At 39.0% G+C, this 25475-nt stretch overlaps 1 protein-coding gene across 14 annotated transcripts in view; it reads right to left on the bottom strand.

The window, feature by feature from the left end:
• Positions 1-25475, bottom strand: part of RFX3 (regulatory factor X3) — a 284537-nt gene that overhangs the window by 101855 nt on the left and 157207 nt on the right. For 12 of the 14 annotated variants that reach the window (XM_042912333.1, XM_042912320.1, XM_042912327.1 and 9 more), the window contains 2 exons: positions 15340-15437; positions 6726-6764 (listed from right to left, as the gene is read on the bottom strand). In XM_042912333.1, coding sequence (XP_042768267.1) covers positions 6726-6764; positions 15340-15437 — 137 coding nt within the window. The remainder of the gene's footprint in view (positions 1-6725; positions 6765-15339; positions 15438-25475) is intronic. The other 2 variants (XM_042912321.1, XM_042912328.1) reach the window with 1 other exon arrangement.

The following is a 25475-nucleotide window of genomic DNA, read 5'->3' as shown; positions in this document are numbered from 1 at the left end:
CTTTCATCAATTTCTAAAACATAAATCCTTCTTTGTTTTGTGAACACATGAGAAGTTACGTAAACTATTTCGAGATGTTTTGGTGTCGCTGAAAGCAGGTCATTTAAACCCATTACAATGGATACTTGTAATATAATTTATAATGTATATTCTAGTAAAATGATGAAGATGTTCCAAAAGTATTCTCCACTCGGTAAAGTTACTGCTTTCCTGAAAGAGCACAGATCCAAGTACAAAATTTAGTTTGGGGTGATGATTGAAATAACTCCACAGAGAACGCTTTTTTACACATAGAAAGATGCCATTTAAAATACATATACATCATGGTTCTATTTCCCAACTGGAAGTCCATTTATATTTCAAAGAATAGCCATGTTGATTTCAAATTTAGGTAAAAAAGAGAAATGCGGTCACTTTAATTTATCCAAATATGACAATGACCCTATTTCATTGCGCTGAAAATAACAGGTCTTTTGTTGCTATTTAAGTAAAGCCAAGTAAAGTGTAGAAATAAATAGGTGACAATAAATATTTCCACAAAGGTGGGTATGCTGCTGGCCTTCCTTTTCATGGTCCAAACAAAATGATTACGCGCGCTCCTAGCACTAACTTGATTTCACAAATGAAACACCTAATAGCTAATAATAGAGAATATTTACTGACCAGTTCTGATGCAAAGGGCACTATTTTACGTGGTTTTCAGATGTTAACTCATTTAATCCTCATTACAACTCTATGAGATGGGTACTATTCTAATTTCTATTTCACAGACAAGGTGAGTAATTGTTTAGAAAAGGTTAGATAGATTACATAGCCTTGCCCAAAGCAAACAGCTAGTGTAAAAAAAAAAAAAAAAAAAAAGATTTGTTGGAGTCTGCACTTAGCCCACGCTTTCAACGATTTCATCACAAAGAAATAACTTTTTATGCATGTCAAAAATATTTGTGAACGACCATGGGAAGAAATCTCTACAAGGTCGTCCAGGGAATGTATGAACTTCCTGTGGCTACCGGGGATTTCCTTACACCTGAGCTCACTGTCTCCTAGCACCACAATCGCAGAAGACAGACGCACAGTGATCAACAAGGAGAGATGGACAGGGCAGGGTTGTTTCAGAGGATACTTAACCACCTCAAGGGGTGGGAGTTTAGAGAGTCTATGATCATGGAAGAACCAAGAGTAGAGTAGAGTAGATCGCCACTCTATCATAAGAGAAACACTCCGAGGGATCTGAATCACTCCATCTGTTGGACATGCCTCCTCGATATAATAAGTACTCAGTGAACAAGGGTAATACAAACAAATGCACCGTAGGTATACAAAATCTCTATAGCCCGCAAATCAGTATGAAAATATGGCAATCGACTTTTATTTTCATACATCCTTCTAGTAGTTAGAGATGATTCGTGAGCTAGAAAGTGAGAAAAGAACGCGAGGAGGAGAAAAGTCACTGAAGAATGTGCCTCATCCATATTTGCCATCACGTGGGGGGAAAAGTCTTGGCTACTGCACAAACACGTATTGGGGTAAAGACTGACAATTTCAGCTGGGGGGGGAGGGGCAGGGAAGAACACATTTTATCACGAAATGAAGTGTCGTGAATGGTTTCTGAATTTGTCTCTGACAAACCAACACTTACAGTGGGAAGAGAGGAGACTCTTAAACTGGGTCATAGAGGCAGACCACAATATCCTTAGTCCTGTCCTTCAAAGGTTAAGAAGATAAGCATTAACCCAGTGCTGGATTTCTGCCTGGAGCTGGAGCCAGAGCCATGCACAGATAACTTCTAAAGTTCTCTGCCATGTCTGCATGTTCTAAACTCCTGGATAAATACTGAAAAATGTATGTAAAAAAAAAAAAAAAAAAGCAGACAACAGCCAAAACAGTTCTTTCTTACGTAGTAGAAGCAACGACTCTTTAATTCTGATACCTGAGATCAGCCTATCTTTCATAACGTATCATGAATACATGTGAGTTATGGCTTGCACACTATTTCCCAACCCCCCCCCAAATTTCCAACACATACGTTCCAGAAAATTACTCAATATTTGGCATATCAGGATGAAAGCAGCTCACTGTTTCTGGACCACACATTTCGGAAACAGCTAAAATTCCCAGGCAGTTCTGTGCACATTTGAAAAATGCTACTGTGTTCCCTTTGCTCGTTCTTTATTGATTGCCAAAGACTGTTACAAAAATAATGTCATATTATTTCTACAGCAGAAGAGAACACTTTCCATTGTTCTGCCTGTGTATCCAGTAATGGAGGTAAATACATAGGTATGTGCATGCTTGCGAACAGAAGCTTCTTCGTAGCTGCCTCTTTTACAAGGTTCTGTGTGAATGTCAGGACTGATCCAGTGAATTCAGGAAATTAGTGCTGTTTGTATCCCATCATGCCTCAGCATACACTCTGGCTAAGCATGACCCTGAATAGTCCCAGCCCGCTTATTTACTAGAATGATTATGTCAATTTACCTTAGCTATAACCTATTTTCTATTTTCTTTAGCGTCAAGTGTCTTATCCACAAGTCCAGCTATATAATATCTGCAAACTACGTGCTTTGTGTTTTACCCAGGTTTTGAATATCCTCCCACCAATAAGCCAGGCAACTATAAAATTAAGCAATGGCACGAAAATGGTAAATTAAGGAAATAAAATACCTTGCAAGTTTTATTACATAAAATTTATTATGAAGACAGAATATGGTAATGTGGATTATAATATCTTACATTGGTATAATGTTTTATTCTTCACTGGCTACTCTGTACACATTCTTTTAACAAATATTTACTGGGCATCTATTCTAGCACCCAGAATAAAAGGAACAAAACAGACATGACATCTACTGTCTTTAAGGGCTATATGATATGAGGAGTAGGTGATCACAAATATATGAAATAAGATAATTAGGAATTTTCCTAAGTTCATGAAATAAAAATTGAATACGAAAGATAATAAATGGAAGGGAGCATATTAGAGTAGTCAAGTAATGTAACCCCAAAGAAGAGATATGTAGCTTAAAACTAAAAAAGGAAAAGGAGTCCTCTCTATGGAAAGCGGAAAGAAAAACCTATCGGGAAGAGAGCACAGCATGTGCAAAGTCACAACACAACGAAGATCTTGATATTTAGGAAGAAATTAGAAATGAGAAGGATATTAGAAAGAAATGAGGTTTAAAATGTAGGTAAAAATTAAACATGCAAATAGCTTAAATAATTTTTTAAACTGTCGGTCACATTTACAGTTTTAACAGGTCACAACAGCATTACAAAAAGAGACTAGCATAGCCAGCCGACATTCTAGCATATTATACCTAGTGAGGGGAAGGGTTATTTTGAGGAACGTTTGTTTCTATCATATAAATACATGGTGTGTGTATGCATATGCTCACGTGTGCATTGACCTGAGTATAAAATGTACATCTAACTGTGGATGGTAGTTTACAAGTTTGAAAAACACTGTTATGAACTCTGGCAAGAAATCTGAATTTAGTACTAACTCTGGCAAGAAATCTGAATTTAGTACTAAAGTGGGGCAGGGGTAAGGAGGCTTGGGTCCGGAAAGGTGAAGGAATGTTCCAGCCAGAGAAATAACCTGGAAAAAAAAAAAAAAGCCTGAAGCCAGGGAGGTAGCTGGAAACCATGAGAAAAGGGAGTGGCAAACCGGTCCCAGTGCTGCAAGTGGGTCATGTGACATGATTCTGGAACATGTTCATCAGACATGATAGGAGGTGATCTTATTCCAAAGTGTTTCAGTGTCCTGATAGCAATATTTGATTTATTGGAGTAGATTGAGGAAATAGGTAACTGAAAGTAGCCAGGATGTCTTTTAAATATTTTCTAAAACTTTGAGAGCACCACGGAGAACTTGGAAAATTTGGGAACTAGGAGGAATTATTTTTAAATATGGAAGATATATTATCTCACTTAATCGGCATTAGGTGAATCACGTGGGTGAGGAATTGTTGGGGCACCTGGGTGGCTCAGTCGGTTAACTGTCCGACTTTGGTTTTGGCTCAGGTCATGATCTAATGGTTTGGGAGTTCAAGCCCCGTGTTGGGCTCTGTGCTGACAGCGTGGAGCCCCTTTGGGATTCTCTGTCTCTCTCTCTCTCTCTCTCTCTCTCTCTCCACAATGCTCTCTTTCAAAAATAAATAAATAAATATTTTTTAAAAAAGAGAACTGCTACCCCTCTTACATAGTCATGAGCAGAATTTAGTGGTAGCAGAGGCACCTTGGACTTCTTGGACGGGGTTTTATCTATGGTCTGGGTGCTGCCTAACCTTTTTCAGTCATACTCTGCAGACTTCTTCAGTCACAAATACCTTTCAATAAATCCTGTGTTTTGCTTAAAGAAGCCAGAGTTGGTTTCTGTTGCTTGAAATCAAGAGCCTTGCCTTCAACAGTTTTCCATTATGAAGGTTTTATGTGCATCACAAATGCCCCGCATGGAAGGAGCCACATTATTTGGAACCTTCCACAAACTGCGTTCATACAGTATATAATCTCTGGCTGGCCGGCATGTATGATTTATTTGAGTTTCCAAACAGATCTCCTCTTGAATGCTTCAAGTCAGACTGAAGCCAGAGGATGCAACAGAGGAGCGGTGACATTTCCATTTTGTGAAAGACACCAGGGGGAAAACAGTAGTTCAGAAAGGAATTCACGTGACACGACACTTAACCTCTTATTATTACCCAAGAATAAAAAACAACAGATTAAAATATAAAGTAAGAAATACTACTCAGAATCACTAACAAAACACTTGGCTTGATTTCCATTCAGAAGGCAAGCTTATTTCAAGTAAGTAAAAACTAAATGCATTTATTGATTTGTTGCCACAACAACTAGGGAGGAAATGAAAGAATGAATGTTAAGCTTTCTGGCAACAACTAATTGAACTTTCTCATTCATCCGTAGGATTTTCATTACTATACGTGTTGATAATGTACAAGGTATTGGAATTGAAACTTCAAATTTATATCATCCTATTACCATTACATGCAGATAACTGGCTGTTTATACTTTGTATTTAAATTCTTTTTTTCTATAATAAAGGAATGTGGTTCTCACACTTGAGCATCCATCAGAATCACCAGGAGGGCTTGCTGAAACACAGATTATTAGACCCCGCTCCCAAAACTCCTGATCCTATAGAACCAGGCTGGCGCTTCTAACAAGTTCTCAGGTGATGGTCAGTGCTGCTGGTCTGTGGAACTCTGAGAACCACTGGACTGAAGGATATGAAAAATGTACAACCCCTATCTCACAGGTATGAAGGAAAAAAGTACTGTGTCACAACTATTAGCTCCTTTAGTCTGAGTTTTTTCAAAAGTCTCAAGTTGGCTGTTATAAAGGAGTTTTCTAGTCAATTGCAGCTAACCCAGAGGAGCATTACTAAAATTTCCATTGCTCCCAAGTGGTTTTTTAAGCACAGCAAAAAAGGTTCACGTAGTAAGTACATTTGTCCTGACAACGTAAGTCAGGAAAGTGCATGTGCACTCAAAACAACTGTGGTTGAAACGGATCATAAAAGATTTTGATCCAGAGTCCCTGGTCTAAATTTATAAATAAGAAAAACTGAGCTGGATCAAAGGGTAGTTCTATTTTTAACTTTTTGAGGAAACTTCATACTGTTTTCCATAATGGCTGTACCAATTTATGTTCCCACCAACAGTGCACAAGGATTCCTTTTCTCCACATCCTCATCAACACTTGTTATTTCTTGTCTTTTTGATAATAGCATTTCCCTGATGATTAGTGGTGCTGAGAACTTTTTCATGTACCTGTGGGCTGTGTGTATGTCTTCTTTGAAAAAATGTCTATTCAGGTCCTTAGCCCATTCTCTAATTGGATTATTTGCCGTTTTTTTTTTTTTTCTTTTTCTCTTTTTTTTTTTTTTTTTGGCTTTTGAGTCGTGCGAGTCTCTTATGTATTTTAGATAGCAACTTCTTTCAGATATACGGTTTATAGATATTTTCTCCCATTTGGTAGGCTGCCTTTTCATTTTGCTGATGGTTTCCTTTCTGTGCAGACAAGCCTTTTAGTTTAATGAGTATACTTTGTTTATTTTTGTTTCTGTTGCCTGTGCTTTTGGTATCAGATCTCAAACATCACTGCCAAGACTGATGTCAAGGAGCTTACACCCTATGTTTTCTTTTAGGGGTTTTGTAGTTTCAGGTCTTATACTTAAGTCTTTAATCTACTTCAATTTTTTTGAGTGCTGTAACATAGCGGTCCAATTTCATTCTTTTGCATGTGGATACCCAGCTTTTCTTAACACCATTTACTGAAGAGATTACCCTTTTCCTATCGTGTATTCTTGTGCCTTTGTCAAGGATTGGTTGACGGTACATGCTTGAATTTATGGGCTGTTTCTGGACGCTCCATTCTGTTTCAGAGCTACCATATAATGTGGCGATGCCACTCTGGGTGCACATCTGAACGAAATGAAATGAGTGTCTCAAAGAGGTGTCTGCCCTTGGACGTTCACAGCAGCATTGTTCGTAATAGCCAAGGCGTGCGGACAACCTAACTTGTTCATCAACAGATGAACGAATGGATACAGAAAATGTGGTATACATATAAACAATGGAGTATCATTCAGCCGTTGCAAAAACATAGATAAACTTTGAAGACATAATACTAATTACTAAGTCAGGTAGAGAAAGATAAGTACTATATAATCTCCCTTATATGTGGAATAAAAAAGTTTAACTTACAAGAACAGGGAGTAGAATGGTGGTTGCCAGGGGCTGGAGCTGGGAGAAATGGGAGATGATGATCAAAAAACATAAACTTTTCAGTTAAAGAGTAAGTTCTGGGGGGGTCTAATGTACGGCACTGTAATGATGGCTAATAATACCGTCTTGCGCACTTGAAAGCAAAAACAAAAACTGAGCAACCACATACATGCATGTAAGCCCAAAAATGTTTTGCAAAGGAAAAAAAAGACCCTCCCCCCGCCCCCAAGAAAGCTGTGTGAATACCATGTTAACAGCATTTCCATTTAGTTCCGATCATTTTCCCTGATGTATTTAAAACAACCAAGTAACATTTCAGTAAAGCTGCAGGATATAAAATTAATACGCAGAAATCAGTTGTGTTTCTATACACTAATAACAAATTAGCAGAAAGAGAAATTAACAATTCCATTTACAATTGCACCAAAGAGAATAAAATAGTTAGGAATACATTCAACCAAGGATGTGAAAGACCTGTACTGTGAAACCTATAAAACACTGATGAAAGAAACTGAAGACACAAACAAATGGTGAGACCTTCCATGCTCATGGGTTGAAGGAATTAATATTGTTAAAATGTCCATCCTACCCCCTAAGCAGTTTACAAACTCAATGCAACCTCTCTCAAAATACCAGCAGTGTTTCTTATAGAACTAGGACAAATAACCCTAAAATTGTCTGGAACCACAAAAGACCCAGAGCAATCTTGAGAAAAAACAAGCTGGAGGTATCCCAATCCCAGATTTCAAGATATACTACACAAAGCTGTAGGAATCAAAACTGTATGATACGGGCACAGAAACAGACATATAGATCAATGAACAGAACAGCCCAGAAATAAGCCTATAATGTAGGCACATTTATATGATCAATTAATCTATGACAAAGGAAGTAAGAATAAACAAGGCAGAAAAGACAATGTCTTCAATAAATGCTGGTCCCCACCCCATACATGAAAATACACTCAAAATGGATTAAAGACCTAAATGTAAGAACTGACACCATAAAACTCCTATGAGAAAACAGAGGTAGTAATTTCTTTCACATTGGCCTTGGCCTTTGCTAGATAGGTCTCCTCAGGCAAAGGAAACAAAAGCAAACATGAGACTATTGAGACCACTTTCCCCCAGTGGGGGAAAGTACACAGAACTCAGGCCATAGAAAAATTACTTGGCCCATAATAAGAATGAAGAAGACCCAACAAGACAGGAAGAAAACAGAACAATACAGTCAGAAAAGCCAAAAGGAGGAGCATCTGGGCGGCTCAGTTGGTTAAGCGTCCGACTTCGGCTCAGGTCATGATCTCACAGTCCGTGGGTTCGAGCCCCGTGTCGGGCTCTGTGCTGACACCTCAGAGCCTGGACCCTGCTTCACATTCTGTGTGTCCTTCTCTCTCTGCCCCTCCCCTGCTCGCATTCTCTTTGTCTCTCTCTCAAAAATAAATAAACATTAAAAAAATAAATTAAGAAAAAAAAATATAGAAAAGCCAAAAGGAGATAGTGATTCAAGGAGAGAATAGGTGGTGGGGTTGGCTGTTTGAGATGAAGGAAATTTCATCTAGAAGAATGTCTATTAGACTTAACAGCTGGAGGTCACCGATGACTTTGACAAGTGCAATTTCATGGTAATGTGGAGAAGAAAGCCAGCCTGAAGAATATGTGGCCAATCCTGAGAGGTTTTAGTATGAAGAAGAAGAGAGAGACCAGGCATTTGTCAGAGATGGAACACTCTGAAACATGGACAAAAGGAGTTAAAGCAGGTACGTGTGTTGTTGAGGCCAGAGCGCTAAGTCGAGGCAGACAGGCGGTGCTCCGTACCCTGAGTCAGGCCTGCTGTGGAACTGAAGGCAGTCCAGGGCTTCCGAGCACTCTGTGGGAGGCAGGTCTATTAGACTGACTACTGCTGAGGGCCGGACTAAGATGTGTTGGTGCTGTCCTTTCTAGAACCTTCTTTCTGGTCATTACAGCTCAGCCTTTGTGAACCACTCTCGGACTTTTGATAGCCAAGGGATTATACTCATATAATAAAAGACATTAATTAGCCTCCCTGTAAGACACAACACCATGATTCCCAAATACATACCCTTTACAAACATACGCCTTCAACAAAGATTTCTCACTCCAGCTTCCAGATACAGTTTAAGTAGAGATTTTTTTTATCAAGTTTTACTTTTGCAGTTAGTTCTATAAGAGTAGAGTGCCTATACGAAAAGCGAATATATTTTTTTCAGACAATACTAATTATCCCATATCCCATTTCCCTCATTACTCCCTCCCATTCCCGTACCTGACCTGGTTATTAAGCAACGATTTTTATTATTAATTCCATTCCACAGATTAGGAAATCTGGCCACACAAATGCTGTTTGTCTGAGGTTACAATGTAGCCAGTAGGAGAAATCTTAGAACGTGGGTATCTGCAGTTCCATTAAGAAAACTGGTAACACAATTTGGTTCTACACCTAAAAAAGGGCAGCTGGATTTCTTTCATGTTTTCCTTTTTTAATAAAAGGAGGGAAGAGGAGAGGAGGAGAAAACTTAAGTGTCTACACTCTTCCAAGTGTTATGGTCTAGAACTATTCTGGACATCAATCTAGTGGATATAAAATATCACAGAGCAAATTACCCTTAATGTGCATCATCTCATTTCTACTAATGAAAAATAACAAAAAGGGATATAGGCAGGACAGCCAGATAATAGCCTTTGTCTTGCAAACTATTTAACTAAAGTATTTGATGTTGAAAAATCATTAAGTATGGACTTTTCTATACATTTTATGAATAACCAAATAACATTATAAATGTATGAAATAAATGTAACTGTAAAAGTGTAAGACAATTTTTTAAATAAACACAAAAAGATTTTCATATGAATAACAACAGATTCTAAGTTTTAAAGAATAAAAGTATCATAAGTTCAACCATCTATCTACAGTAAGACACACAATCATGTAACTGGCCTTCCCTCCAATCTCCCAAATGACTCAGGATCAAAAGACCTTTACTTACAGATCATTGGAAAGGACCAACCATGCACTGAAGGTCAGAAAATAGGAACCCTAGACACTAGCTGGGCAACCTGTCAGGGCCTCTGTTTACTCATCTGTAAGGTGTAAGGGTTAGAATAAATGATCTCCATGACCTTCCCACTGCTGACATTTTGGAAGCCATATTTGAAAGTCTGCTTTATTTGAAAAGAGGGGAATTTTTATGTTATTTATGAAATGGGCCCATCTCTAACTGGAGAGAGGCCTCAGGGAGGCAGTTCTCTCTCCAAGAACTTCCTAAGTTATCAGCGATATACTTCCTGAAACCCAAATGGCAAACCAGATCCTAGAGCAGTTTGCATGTGCATATCAGGAGAAGCATACATGAAGAAAACACCCTCTCAATCTCAATTACAGAAATTCCACACCCCAGTTCTTCAGAGTAGGAAGCATTTAAATGTTCCTAAGAAAGCAAAATCTTACCTGGAACCAAGAGACAAAGAAGGAACTTGAAGAGTATCCCTTTTAAGGTTTCTTATTAATCATTTTAAAAGTACATGAAAAGAAGAGTTTAAGTGGCTTTGGAAAATGCACCAACTGTAAGATTTTCAAGAAGTGACTTTTTAAAATTTAGTCCTCTACGCATGCTTAGGGATTTTAAATAAATCTGCTCAGTGTCAATATATTAATGTACAACCTCTCAAAGTATACCATGTGATATGACTGCATGTTATTCAAGGTAAAAGAATTCTGAGGTTCAGTTTTTAATACACTGCCTTTCTTCTCAGAGGACTTCTCAGAGCCTTCAGAAGACTAATAGAAATTTAGAGTTCCTAAAAGAAAGAAAGAAAGAAAGAAAGAAAGAAAGAAAGAAAGAAAGAAAGAAAGAAATTTAGAGTTCTCAAAAAAAAAAGAAATTTAGAGTTTTCAAAAAAAAAAAAAAAAAAGAAAGAAATTTAGAGTTCTCAAAAGAAAGACCTTTGCAGTGTTTTCCTGCTTATGAAAAGCACGGAACACTTTATAGGAATAACATTCTGTGAAACACAGTTTATAAAATTCTGTATCGGGGTTGATGAGAAATCTATAATCTAAACAGGAAGATTAAGAGAAGGCCTCCTCCAGTCTTTTCTTACTGCAACAGATATGCATACAATAAAGACACTGTCATTTCAGAACACTGATCTTCTCTAAACAGTGGACAAGCTTCAAAGAGTGGGTGATACATGAAAATCCTTGAAAATTAAAAACATTTTTCAAAAAAGACTCTTAACTTGGCCATGATATAGTATGATGTCTTTATTTCCATTTTGACTAACACGATGAAGGAGTCACTGGTGGAGGGGGGGGGACAGGAGTCAAAAAAGAGAGTAGGGAGAGAAAAAACAATCATTCCATTAAAAAAAAAAAATGGATTTATTAGCTATGTGAAGAAACAGCAATTGCACTGGGCCGTGTCCACATGGTATGTAATGTTCTCCAGCTGGGTTAATTACAGTGTTCTAAATTATTAGCGATCGTAAATTCTAAGAATCCGTACAAAAAGACAAGACTATGATCCAGGCTTTGGAAAAATATTCATGGGAAAACTATTAGAAGGAAAAGCAAATTAAGCTGCCTCCTCCTTTCATAAAAAACTATTCTCTAACAGCCAGCACTGGAACGTGGTCTCAAGTCCTTGGCTGAAACTAGGCATAGGAATCTGACTGGGGCCCAAGTTGGGGGTCAAACGCTACCTAGCTATTAACTCAGTGTCGTAGAACGGAAGAATACGGGGGACTCTTTCCTAACATGCACGCAAGTGTAGCAAATAAAAGAGGGAATACCAAGACTCTAAAATGAACTTTAGAGACAAACACCGTACATAGTCAAATAACAGCATACAAAGTAATGGAAAGACTGAAATAGCTTAAGCTGAGAAAAAAAAAAGTTTGTTATATTTGAGAAATAAATATTCATAGTCCCCTAGCTACTAAAATTTTGAGTAGAATTCCTGACGAGACAATGTGTCTTTAGTAAATATGAAAATGATGCTACAGGATCTTGGTCAAAAATTGCACTGAAGTTGAAATTTTAACGGAAGGATTTTTAAAGATGCATCTTCTCTCTCTACAGCAAGGGTTCATGCACTCTGTGATGTGACTGGCGAGAGATGCGGATACAATCTGAGCCCACACAGACTGGGTGGAAGCTAATCGGACTTTGTGGCAAATGAACTCACGACCCAGACCTCATTAGTCATGATCTAACCAACTGAGTCTGTGAGCCATAGAAAATTCATGTTGACATGAGGTATTTACTTGGAATCATTTCTGTATCTAAACGGGCTTTGTAGTTTTAGGAAGTCAACTTTAGACATGTTGTTTTTCCAAGGGTCTGTGAATGAATGAATTCACCGATCTTGCATCTACCTACGGTGTGGATGACCCTAACGGCAGTGGTGGGGTAGTTTTAAAAATGTACAAGGCAAGAGGCAGAATTCAGGGTCAAAAACACGAGTGGAAAACATAAAAAGAATAACCACAGTGCTTACTTTTACAGCAATAACTGAAGTTTACTGTTTCCTATTTATAACAATGCGACACAAAGCGCTTTTGAAAAAAGAACTATCTGCATTTCATAGATGAAAACAGTGAGGCGGGTTGTGCAACTTTCACGAAGCCACATACCAGTAATCTCTCCGCCTTACCTTGGACCAGTGATGAAAAACTGTGCTAGACACCGTCTCAATACCCATTCCAATTGCCCCTTTTCCCCTGCTGCCTTCTACCATACACACGGAAGCTACAGGCCAGTCTTCCCAGACTCCCTTGTAGCTAACCACCACTTTGTGACACGATTAAGATACAAGGCAGGGGACAGAAGCAAAAGAGAGCTGGACGTTTCTGGGAAAGCCTCCATGTGCTTGTGCGTGACATATATACACATATAAATATATAAATACACACACACACACACACACACACACACACACACACACACACATCCTCTTTTTCCTGTCTGAAATGTAGATATGATGATTGCAACCGAAGCAGACATCTCACAGACATACCAGAAAATTGTGGCCCTGATATTCTGCTCTGGCCCTGATTGCTGCGAAACTGATGTCAGCAATAGACTAAAGGAAGCACAGTTCTGGATGTTTCTAGAGGATCATCTCCTGTGGTCTTTTGGTAGCTTACCTCTAGATTGGCTCAGCAGATCTGTTAATCATGTTGGAAGACAAGGCTGATGGCAGAGCGTTTCACAGGCACCAATCCCCCCTAAGAAAGCCATCTGTCCCTACTACATACTCACTACCCCTGCTCCCTGGAAATACCTCACTCTGTGAGGCCAGACATCTACCAGAGCAATTCCCTTGGGGTAGCCGGGTCCAGTTATGCTCCCTCGGCTATCTGTCAGCTTGTAAGGTTTTCTCCAATAAGCCTTTGTATTTGCACCGTGTCGTGCTCATGATTTGCACAATATGCTACCTTTGGACTTCTTATGACCTGACAAAAATAAAAGCCCTGATATTTTCAGACTTCTATTTGTCGGATTTGCTGGGATTCTCTGCTGACAGAATGCTGTAATATATGTACGATAAAATGCTACCGAAATAAGACAGTAGAGCAGTAACTTAGCCCTCCACTGCAGGGGAGGTGGTTTGTTAAGGCTTTGCCTAGGATGCCTTTACTCTGGGGCTCTCGTGACAGATAAACCACAGGCACGAATGAAATGACAATACAACTGAGTGACCTCCAGCAGTGTCTAGAAACCCCTAACATTTTCCCTGGTAGAATACAAGTCCAATAGACGCAGGTGTATCTATTTTTTTGGTGAAAATGCCAACAGTCCTGTGGGTGTATGGTAGAGATTCTAAAAGCAGGCTCCATCCAGGAGGCCCTGGTCCCACACAACGAACAGTAAGAAACAGCCAGTGTCTACAATATGTAAAGAGTTACAGATTCGCTGGACCAGAGAAATTCACGGACCCTTTATTAGGTGCCAATCACCTCAACAGATGTAAAGAAAACAACAAAATGACAACAGTTCCCATTCGGAAAGATTTCTTCCCGGCTCGGTGCTGGAAGTGAAAGTCGGGGTACAGTGTTGTCCATACCCTAAAGGGAGAGGACAAACTAACTGAAGTGGAGAGTGAGGGTCCGTGTCACAAGGCGGGGGAGATGATGAATCAGTCGATAAAGATCACACGAGGCTCCGCGTTGGGGGACTGGATAGAAGGCAGAGAAAACCGCATGTCCAGAAACAGGCTCATAAGGGTAGTATCTGGGGAAAGATGCACAGAGCTGGTTGTTCCCAGGACAGGTGGGACAGGAAGCTGGACACGAAGGAATGGGGTGAATGATAAGGGGGAGAGATGAATTTTATTTCATAGGTAATGGAGGGGTTAAGGCAGTGGGAATGTGGCTAAAAGCGATGAGAACAGAGAAATGAGTCAAGATCACTGAAGAGCTTTCAGTTTTCCATCAGCTATTGTCTACCAGGCCTTGTGTCAGTTGCTGTAACTGTATTTCCTTAAATCCCCACGACAACTCTTAGTAGGGTGAGATTACCATCCTCCCACCTTCCAGGGAAGAAGAATAAAAAGTCATGACTTAGTCACGACTATAAAACTTGTACAGAATTAAACTAGGGTTCTAAGTTGTTTTGTTACAATAGCAAGAAGTAACATTAACCGAACTCTCGCCACACGTCATGCACTGTTCTGGTGTTCGATTTGTTGCGGTGGGAAAAAAAAAGAAGAGAGGGACAAAAATCCCTGCCCTTGTGGAGGTTATAGGTTGATGTCCTGGGAACCCACAAAACCAGGAGATGCAGCAAGAAGAAAGAAAGCATAGGTTTTCAACTTGGGGCACACCAACATAGAAGGGAGGCGGGCAGAAGAGAATGAGAGAACCTGAATTCATTTCAGGGACAAGCAGAGATTCAACAGATTCCAGATAAACACTCAAGTAGTAAATGGAAACAATACTGGTGACCTGTAATAGTTCTTAGTCTGTTTACCTATAACATCTTGAATCTTAATCCAAGTGGCTGAAAAACACAATTGGTATAAATTTACAAATGTACATTATTGTTGCTGCAAAGGTGATGAGTTCGAGGGGGAGGAGGGGGTGGACAGGAAGGGGGCAAGGACAAGTTCAGACAGGAAAAACAGATTTGAGTATCAGGTATTCTTATGGAGTTTAATAAATGCCCCCCAAAAACTAAGGTCCTCGCTGTGTATTGGCTTACGGACAAAAACATATACAAATCCACCTTACTTATAAAAACAAGTATAGGTTTTACAAGGTAGTAAGAAGATACGGAAATCACCAACAAGGAGTATACAGTTTTGTCATCCTGTTGAAAACCATTCAAAGGCCTAACACTTGTCATAATTTGAAATATTCCACTGAGATGAAGTGAGAAGGAAAATCAACACACACTCTTAACAGACACAGACTAATCTCTAAACATCAGTCTAATCTCAATAACTCTGTTCTGGTAAAAAAAAAAAATACTGTGAAAACAAGGGAACCATTTGGGAATAGTGGGATGTGTCAAAGAGTACCATTTCTCTCTAACCAAGCGGGAGAATTGAAAATACTCCCCCATGCAAACTTACATTGCTCCATTGGTATAGACAGTATCGCTTCCTTCCACATACTGCACCTGGGCTGGGTACACATGTTGTACCTGCTGTACGGTCTGGACCTGCTGTACCTGGAAAACAAATATTAGGAGCACCGTAAGAAGCAGATACAACAGAACACACAGCCACGGCGTTAGATTTGCCTCAAGGATTTCTCTGGGGTGTTAAAACCTAGGAGATTCAACGTAAGTGCACGTTGGGTCCAAATCAACCGAAGCAATTATGTCGGATACATTCTACACCATTTCTGCAGGTGTAGGTTGCGGACGTACGTACTCCAAATATTTAGGGTGAAAAAATCTGGAAGCTCCTCACTTATTTTGATGATTTGTGAAGTTCTCTTCAGTCGGTCTGCTAAAGCTAAGTTCATTTTTCAATTTAAAAGATTCACGGGACACCTGGCTGGCTTAGTCGGCAGAGCATGCGACTCTTGATCTCGGGGTCATGGGTTGGAGCGCCGGGTTGGGCATAGAGACGACTTCCAAAAAATTAAAAGATAAAATGAAATAATTCACGACGGCAAATTTCATACACTCAAATGTAGAAAAAATACTGCCATAAACCCCCTGGGCTCATCAAGATAAATAACTGCTACCAGCCCTCCCCTTTTAACCCCTTATAGGATTATTGAAAAGCAAGTGCAGAGATTCTTATCACTTCACTGGGAAAGATTTCATTTGGCCTCTGAGAGAGAAGGGCTATTTTTAACACGAACACAATGCTAGTATTACATATAAAACATTAACAATTCTAGGATATCATCTAAAATCCAGTCATTGTTAGATTCTAACTATTCCAACTTGAGCAAACCCAACTGTAATGTATAAACTGTATTTTGTATATTATGTATGTAACATAGAAATTCATTTTCATTTTAAAATTTCACTTGGGTTTGCTCAAGTCAGGATCCAAACAAGGTCTGCATATTATATTTGGTTTATATTTCCTATCGTTCTCCTCTAATCTCTAACAATCTCCCATCCTTCTTATCCTTGACTATTACTTATTGAAGAAACTGGATTATTTGTCTTGCAGAATTTCTAGAATTCAAGACTTGGCTGATAGCATCGCTGAGGTGTCATTTAATAAATTCCTCTATCTCTCGTATGTCCTATAAACTGGTAGTTAGACTGAGGGCCTTGCACGGGTTCAATATTTGAAAAGCTGTGTACTACCTATCACGTCACATCAGGTGCCATATGACAACTGACTGTCTCTCCTTCCGCAGTGTGACATATACTCAGTGGGGTCAGGTGTAGTCAGCTACATCCACTCATCCTCTTCATGTTCTACCTGACAATATTAGTAGCCACTGACGATCGTTTTCTAGGGCTAGTTTTGCAATTCATAAAGGCTATAACTATGGTAGTCTGATTCTATTATTCCTTCTTCATGTATTAGTAGACTTCCATAAAGAAATTCCCCTCATTAATTATCTGGTTGCTTTGAAAGAAGGTTCGTATAGGAAGAAGATAAATACTCGATTCTTCTTCTTAGCAGTACTCAGAATAAGGATTTATCACTCCCTTCCAAGGTAAGCAATGTGGTTTGGGGGCGGTTTGGTCTGTAGCTTCATGATTCTTGGCTGTTAAGCATATCTGATGTTTTTCAATCACACCAGGGTTTTGGTGTGGGGGGAGGGGGGGGTGGTAAATTGTCCCTTCTCTTGACCCATGGTAGTCCCTTCAAACCAGATTCTGGATCTCGTGACATGATCACAGTAATCTTTCTTACCTCCCTTGCTTTCTGCTGTGATAAGATATTCTAGACTTATCTCTTACATTTTCTGTCCTAGATCTAGAAGCAACCATCTCTTCCAACAGCCTGGCTCCTAGTAGTTAGGAGTAACGTAAATACGTAAAAACTGCTTAGGAAGGCAATTTACAAACAGACAAACCATTTGCAAACTCTGTGATTTCGTCTATTTCTATGTCTATTTACCCACGGAAAAGTTGCTGGACAGTATTATTAAAAGATACTGTTTATAAGAGGAAAAAGTTAGAAGGGAAAACCTCAATGTCTGAAAAGCAGAGTGATTAAATAAATTAGAAGAAAACCCTTCTGTAGACTATATGGCTAATGTTAAAAAACAAAACTGGATTCAAACTGATATGTAAGAGCTCTAACATGTTATCACGTAAAAAAAGTACACTGCAAAACAAAGCTTGCAGGATTTCTTTATGTTTAAAAATATGCATATATCTAATTTGTGTGGACATGCATATATAAATGTATACAAGTATGTAAAGGAAAACAGCAAGGATTCACATCAAACTCCCAAAAATGGTTACTCTGTTGAGTGACATAAAATGAGACGGGAGAGGTGAGGTAACTAGCGTCTTTTATTCTGCATATTTATATTACTCTTGGAAATTGTAAAATGAAAATGAATTCCTATGTTTCATACATAATATATAAAATACATCAATCAATATGTGGAAGAAGGACTTCCAATTCTGGCTATGATGAAATAAATACTATTAGAAATGCCCTCCCCACACCAAACAAGAAGGAAGCTGGACACAATATGTAAAACAATGTTTTCAGTCATTTGAGAAAAGACATCATAACAGTGTGATCCTTCAAAAGTAGAGAAACAAACAAGGTCACCCTTTAACGATCCCAGCTTTTGAAATCGAGGCATTTCCCAGACTGCTGAGCGGGAAGGGAGGAACCAAGTAGAGCACTGTGATCTCACTAAGGGGAGGAGACAGCTATCAGAACTGGGGAGGTTGGGGCAGCTAAAATTTGGGAGCACCAGCAGACAGCACATTAAGCAGAGAAAGAGATCCAGAAATACTGAAAGCGATCGCCTCAAGTCTGATGCTGAATATGAAACTGCACACGTGTAGGGCACAGAGATATTCAGGTTCTAACCAGACAGAGTGAGGTGACCTTATTGAACATCCAGGGCATTCTGTAGAAACACCAGAAGAGCAAAGCCCTAGTAGTCGGGCTTAACTAGCTCTAGAGTAAGACTACTTCAGGGCCATCTTAATAAAACCGAGAAATAAGCCTTGAAAAGATCCAGGTGATTCACTTAACTGCCTATACAAAACAAAGTTTAAAGCTTTAAAAGGAAGACAGCAAAATCCAGACATACAAAACTATAAGAATCAAAATGTCTAGTACCCAATAAAAAATGACTAGACATGGGAAGGAGCAGGAAAATGTGACCTACAAATAGGAGAAAAAAAAATCAATCAATAGAAACAGATATAGAGGGGCGCCTGGACGGCTCAGTCGGGTTAAGCGTCTGACTTCGGCTCAGGTCATGATCTCATGGTCCGTGAGTTCAAGCCCCGCATCGGGCACTGTACTGACTGCTCAGGGCCTGGAGCCTGCTTCGGTTTCTACGTCTCCCTCTCTCTGTGACCCTCCCCCGTTCATGCTCTGTCTCTCTCTGTCTCAAAAAATAAATAAACATTAAAAAATTTTTTTTGAAAAAGAAAGAAACAGATATAGAAATGAAAGAGAGGAAGGGGCAGAGACTTTAAGATAGTTATAAATAGAAAAGATTTAAAGGAAAGCACAAATATGATGAGAAAAAAAGAAAGAAGCTATGCGGAACCAAGTAGAATACTGAAAAGTACAAGTTGAAAACATAATATCTGAAGAGAAAAATTCACTCACTGGGTTTAAGAGCAGACTATATAATGCAGAGGCAAAGACCAATTTGAAAATCTAGCAATAAAAACTATCTTCCATGAAGAAGAGACAAAAAAAGAAATGAGGAACAGAGAATCAGTGAACAATGGGACAACATGAAATGGTCAAACATACTGCAATTGGAGTCATAGAAGAAGAACAGAAAACGTAAGTTGAAGAAAGAGCAGCAGAAACGTTTCCATATTTGATTAAAACTGTAAACACGCAGATCTAAGCTCACTATACACAAATATATAGACAAAGAAAACCACATCAAAGTATATCACCACTAAAAGTGTTAGAAATAGGGGCGCCTGGGTGGCTCGGTCAATTGAGCGTCCAACTCTGGTTCGGGTGATGATCTCGCGGTTTGTGAGTTCAAGCCCCGCGTCAGGCTCTGTGCTGACAGCTCGGAGCCTGGAACCTGCTTTGGATTCTGTGTCTCCCTCTCTTTCTCTCTCTCTGTCCCCCTCCCCTGCTTGCACTCTGCTCTCTCTCTCTCTCTCTCAAGTAAATAAGCATTAAAAAAAATACTTTAAATAAATAATAAAAGTGCTAGAAATCAATTGTAAGGAGACAAATTTTTAAGCAGGCAGGAAAAGGACACACTGTAAACAGCACATCACATATGAGAAGGAGTGGAAGATCCCCAGTTAGAAATAACGCATGCACAAGCCAAATGACATCTTTAAAGGCGTGAGGAGAAAAAATCTCAACCTAGACTTCCATAGCCAGGGAGGTGTCCCACCAAAATGAAGCGGAAATCTTTTTTCAGACAAAAGCTGAGCAAATTCCTCTCCAGCAGACCGACGACCGGTGCAGCTAATGACAAAGGAAGTTTTTAGAGCTGAAGAAAAATAAAACAGATGGAAACTGGGGTCTATACAAAGGAAATGAGGGTCACTAGATTTAACAGGTTTGCAGGCAAATTAAAGTGTTTCTCCTTTGTTTCCTCATCTTTTAATTTCTATAAAATATAACTGACTATGTAAATATAATAACAACGTGTAATGGAGTTCGCCACAGATGTAGAAGTGAAATGTACGTATCATTAAAATAGCACAAAGGACGGAAGAGGGAAACGAAAATAGGCTTTCGTAATATTCTTTATGTTAAGTGGTATAACGTTACATGAACACAGGTTATGACAAACTACGGTAAGTACCAAAAATCCTGGAACAAATATTAAATTTAAAAAATAGTAGAGCCAACAGTGGAGATGAAATGTAATAGTGAAAAACATTTAATGCATCCAAGAGAAGGCAGAAGCAGAGGAAATGGAAGAACAAATGGAACAAATAGGAAAAAAAATAACAAGATGCTAGAATTAAAAGCAACCATATTGATAATCATAGTCAATATTCCACTTTTGAATGTCGATTGTCAGAATAGGTAGACGTGTGAAACCCAACTATATGCTCTCCATCAGAACACACTTTAGACGTACAGAGACAGAAAGGTTAAAAAAAAAAAAAAAACCGAAAGAATACAGAAAAGATAAACTTTGCAAAGAGCAATCATAAGAAAAATGGAGCAGTTCTATTAGTATCAGCCAAGGTAGATTTCCAGACAAAGAAAATAACTGAAGATAAAGAGGACTATTTCATCCATAAAATTCTCAAGAAGAAATATCCTGTGTTTGTATCTAAGAACAGAGTTTCAAAATACATGAAGCAAAACCAGAGAGAATTGAAAGAAGAAATAGGCAACCCACAGTCACAACTGGAGATTTCAACATCCTTCTCTCCACAGTTGACAAGAAAGACAGAAAATCAGGAAGGACACTCAAGTTATCAACTGACCTGACCTAATGGCTTTCACATGGGCATCCGCAGAATAGCAGCGAGATACTCACGCTTGCTAGTGTATGTGAGTAGGAAGCATGAAAGCTGAAATGCTGAAAAAGAAAACAAACCCTAACAAATCTAAAAGAATTAAAGCAAGAGAGTAAATTCTTTGAGCAAAAGAAGAATTCAATTTGAAGTCAACGATGGAAAGGTATGTGGAAAACACTCAAAAGATGTATATGAAGAACAAAAAATACACTTTAGCCTACAGAGTCACAGAGAGAAAACTCACGAGAGAAATTTAAAACTATCTGCAGTTGAATGACGATGAAAATACAATCCATGGAAAGCTGTGGAGTGCAGGTACAGCTAGGCGTCAAGGGAAAGTTTTAGTTTTACATATTTTTATTAGGGGAAAAAAAATCTCCTATGTAATAGATCTAAAGTTTCAACTTGAAGACGCTACAAAATAAAGAACAAATTAAAATTCAGTAAGGAGGAGAAAGGAAATAAAGGGCAAACAATCAATGAAACAGACACCTGAAAAACAGTAGAAAAAAAAAATCAATGAAATTTTAAACATGAAAGTAGTTTTAGGAGAAAAGTAAAGAAGACAAACTATGAATACTAGGAATGAAAGAGGAAATGCACCCGAAAGACAAAAAGAAAAATGGATAATAAAGACAACTTAATGTCAACAAATTCAACTACTTGGATTAAATGGAGAAAGTCCTTTAAAGACAAAATACCAGGGTGACTGGGTGGCTCAGTGGGTTGAACGTCAGCTCGGGTCGTAATCTCACAAACTCCTGAGTTCGAGCCCCGCGACGGGCTCTGTGCCGACAGCTCAGAGCCTGGAGCCTGCTTCGGATTCTTGTGTCTCCCTCTCTCTGCGCCCCCGCCCCCACTCAGAGTCTGTCTCTCTCTGTCTCAAAAATAAATATAAACATTAAAAAAAAAAAAAAAAAAAAGATGGGGAAACCAGCATCCTACAAGCATTTCCTCACCATTCCCAGTAAGAGTATTTTCCATTCATCTTGGTGAAGTCTATTAAATGTCACCTTTTACTGCCTACCCTATCAAAGTTCTTGGGGCAAGGAAAAAGCTGATCAAATAAATTCTACAGGAAATTAATTTTCTTTTAACTTCACTGTCTTTCTCCAAAGAAATTCAGTTGCATTTCCAAAGACAAATGTTTTTCACCACTTTCGAATTGTAATAAACAACAAAAAGGTGAAAATGTGAACTGCAAAGAGAGGGACAAGGTAGAATCAGTAGGAACAATGAACTATTTCTATAGTGAACTGTTCAATGAATAGAATTGACCTTGAGCTAATTTCTGAAAGGTTACCTAGTACACCAGAATGTTGGCGGTAATGAGGTCTAACTACAGCATTCTCTACCAGAAATTTAAACATTCTCTATCAAATGAAGGGAGAAAAACTCCCCTAAAATATAAATATATGCAACAATAGATTTACATTCATAGACACTACATGAATTAAGCAACTTACCCCTGTATCCTACTGATACACATTTAAATGGAAGCACCTCATTACTATTCACACACGAACTTGCTTATTTTTGTACATTTTTATAATTCTTATTATTTATCAAGAAGTGAGTACCAAAACAAAGTACACACCACAGGAAAATTTCGAATCAGTTGGTATATTTTGCGGACACATTTATACAAGATGTTGCTTTGGATGTGCTTCAAAAAAAATAATAATAAAATGAATCCCACTTCAAAACAAATCCTTTTCGATAGTAAATTAAATCATTTTTAATTGTTAAGCTTATTGGTCAGCTAAGAATAACAGTAATTTCTTCGTAAACATGTCTTTGTTCTGTCAAGATGTTCACTGCCTTTCTAAGGGCATTCCTTATACACTTGGTTGGGACCAAACATTGCAAACCTTAGCACAGACGGTCCTCCTAGACTTATGACGATCCAATAGGCGATAGGCACTCAGTAGAAACCATACTTTGAATTTTCAATTTCAGTCTTCTCCTGGGCTCAAGATAAGTGCTACCATGCTTTCTCGTGACTCTGGGCAGGGTGGCTGCAGTCCTGTCGGCCACACGATCATGGGGGTAAACTGATACATTCGCCACTCCATACCCAACACCTATTCTGCTTTTCTTTTTAAAAAAAAAATTTTAATGTTTATTTACTTATTTATTTTGAGAGAGAGAGAGAGAGAGAATGAATGGGCAGGGGAGGAGCAGAGAAAGAGGGAGATATAGAATCCGAAGCAGGCTCCAGGTTCTGACCTGTCAGCACAGAGCCAGATGTGGGGCTGGCGCTCACAAACCGCGAGATCATGACCTGAGCCGAAGTCGGATGCTTAAAAACTGAGCCACCCAAGCGTCTCCCTACTTTTCAATTCCAGTGCGCTCAATATGCTACATGATAAAGCAGTCAACACTTTATTATAAAGCAGGTTTCGTGTTAGACTTTGTTCAATTGTAGGCTCATGTAAGTGCTCTGAGTATATTTAAGGCAGGCTGGGCTAACGATGTCTGGTAGGTTAGGTGTCTTAAACTCATATCTGACTTAGGATATTTTCGACTTATGATGCGTTTTACGTGCATGTAACCCCATCGTAAGTCAGGGAAGATCTATACGAGAACTGTCAAAAACCGCATTAAGATGTCTTTAAAAGACCCACAAGAGATGTGCAAGAGCTCTTAGCGGATTAAAAACATGGGATATTAGAGTAGCGACGTTACAGGATGCTATGTGAGTGACCAAGGTGAAACAGAAGGAAAAGAATCCACATCGGAACAGCTATTAATAAAAGGACAGTAGGGAAGAGTAAGACATCCAGAGTAGCGGCAGAGAATCAATTAGAAAAGCAACCTTGTGAGGAAAGAGAAGTAACAGAACTCATTCGGTATTTCTGGATCCGTAAAACTGTCGGGAATTGAAGGGACTGAGAAAAGATAAGTCATAAAGTTGAGAGAGCACGGTGTGGGTATGCTAGACGGGAAGGCTCAAGGAAAGAAAGAGTGTAAGGGAAAAACTAATTTCCTTAACACACACAGGTAAGGAAAACAGAAATCAGGAACCTGAAACCATTTTCTTTAGTCTTGGTTAAAAGTAAACTAAAGGAGATGTCAACAGGGCTATTTACTACATCTTGCAAGAAAGAACCCTACAAATATCGTGAATGTTCAAAATGATTTGCAAGTAAAAGAGGTTTATAACAGGATCACAGTGAACATGGTTAAGTGACAGGACAGACTGGGGGGAAAAATGCCACTTAAATCTCTCTCATTGGGTTTACTGAGAAAAACAAGAAGTTTCCCTAGATCTTTAACATTTGTTCACCAAGTTCTTCTGCGATAGTCAATGAGGACCACAGATCTTCTAGGAAAGGAAGCCCTTCCACACCAAAGAATGCAGTAAACCTGAACTACTGGAAAACAGGGTGGTAGTAATTTACATGACAGAATTCATTTGACCCAGAAAATGGAATCTGTTCAGTTACATTGTAAACTCACTCACTGGCCCTGTGTTACTTGACTCTCTCACTTATAAACTGTGTAGCTTCTTTTGTTTTTCAGAAACACTCAGATTTTGGGATCTCGTTTTCTCTCGTAGTACGCTTACAGTAAATAAATGATCGAGCACATTTGAATACAATAAACATCACAGAGGCTACTTCTTCAACAGGGCTAGGGTTCAACGTGAAACTTTAGCTTTATAGGAATTTTTACCAAACTGCATGGTTGCTATGGGCAACTAGAAGTTGTTAGGAAAATGTAAGAATTATTGTTATACTTGGACTTCAAGTAGAATCATATGAACACTCAAGTAGTGGTAAATACAGTCCTGCCCGCACTTCTGATGATATGACAATAGGGGACTCAATTTGGAGTGAATTAGTTCAATCATCCCCGACTGTCTAGGATGTATCTCCCAAACGATCACGTATCTGACTAGTAGCAAAGAGCAGAAGCTACCGGAGAGGGGTAAAGCAAGTTTCCAAAGGCCGGAGAGTGTTTCTGGGAGGAGGGAGGCGACTCAGAACAAATTTACTTTAGAACCATTTCTCAACGACATACTCGATGGATCTTACATGCAATATATCAACCTGTTTTTGTGAGTCAAAAGGAAGAATGTAACAACTACTTCTTACGGGTAGAGGGCACTTTCTTTTTCAATTTAATTAATTAATTATTAACTAATTTTTCTCAAAGCAGAGTTGACGCGCAATGTTACGTTAGTTTCAGGTATACAACGTAGAGATTCGACAAGTCTACAGTGATGCTAGGCTCACCGAAAGTGCAATTATCACCTGATACGGTACAATCCTATCACCATATCATTGACTATATTCCTTGTGCTGTGCCTTTCATCCCCGTGACTCACTTATTCCATAAGTACCGGAAACCTGTATCTCTCTCTCCCCTTCCCCCATTTTGCCCATCCCCCGCCCCCTTGCCTCTGGCAACCACCAGTTCTCCGTATTTATGAGTTTGTTTTTGCTCGAGGAACACTTTTTTATTATGATTACAATGCTGTCTTAAACATTATTTCCCTTGGGGCCCAGCAGGCCTCACCGATACTAAGATTCTACTAAACAAAGTAATAATTTCCGGGGGTGGGGGGAGGGATTTACTAAATAATAGGCTGGTGACCAGAAAGAGCAAATGAGCTAAGGA

This window comes from Panthera leo, chromosome D4, assembly GCF_018350215.1.
Source record: "Panthera leo isolate Ple1 chromosome D4, P.leo_Ple1_pat1.1, whole genome shotgun sequence".
Lineage (NCBI taxonomy): Eukaryota > Metazoa > Chordata > Mammalia > Carnivora > Felidae > Panthera > Panthera leo.
This window is presented reverse-complemented; position numbering and strand designations above follow the sequence as displayed.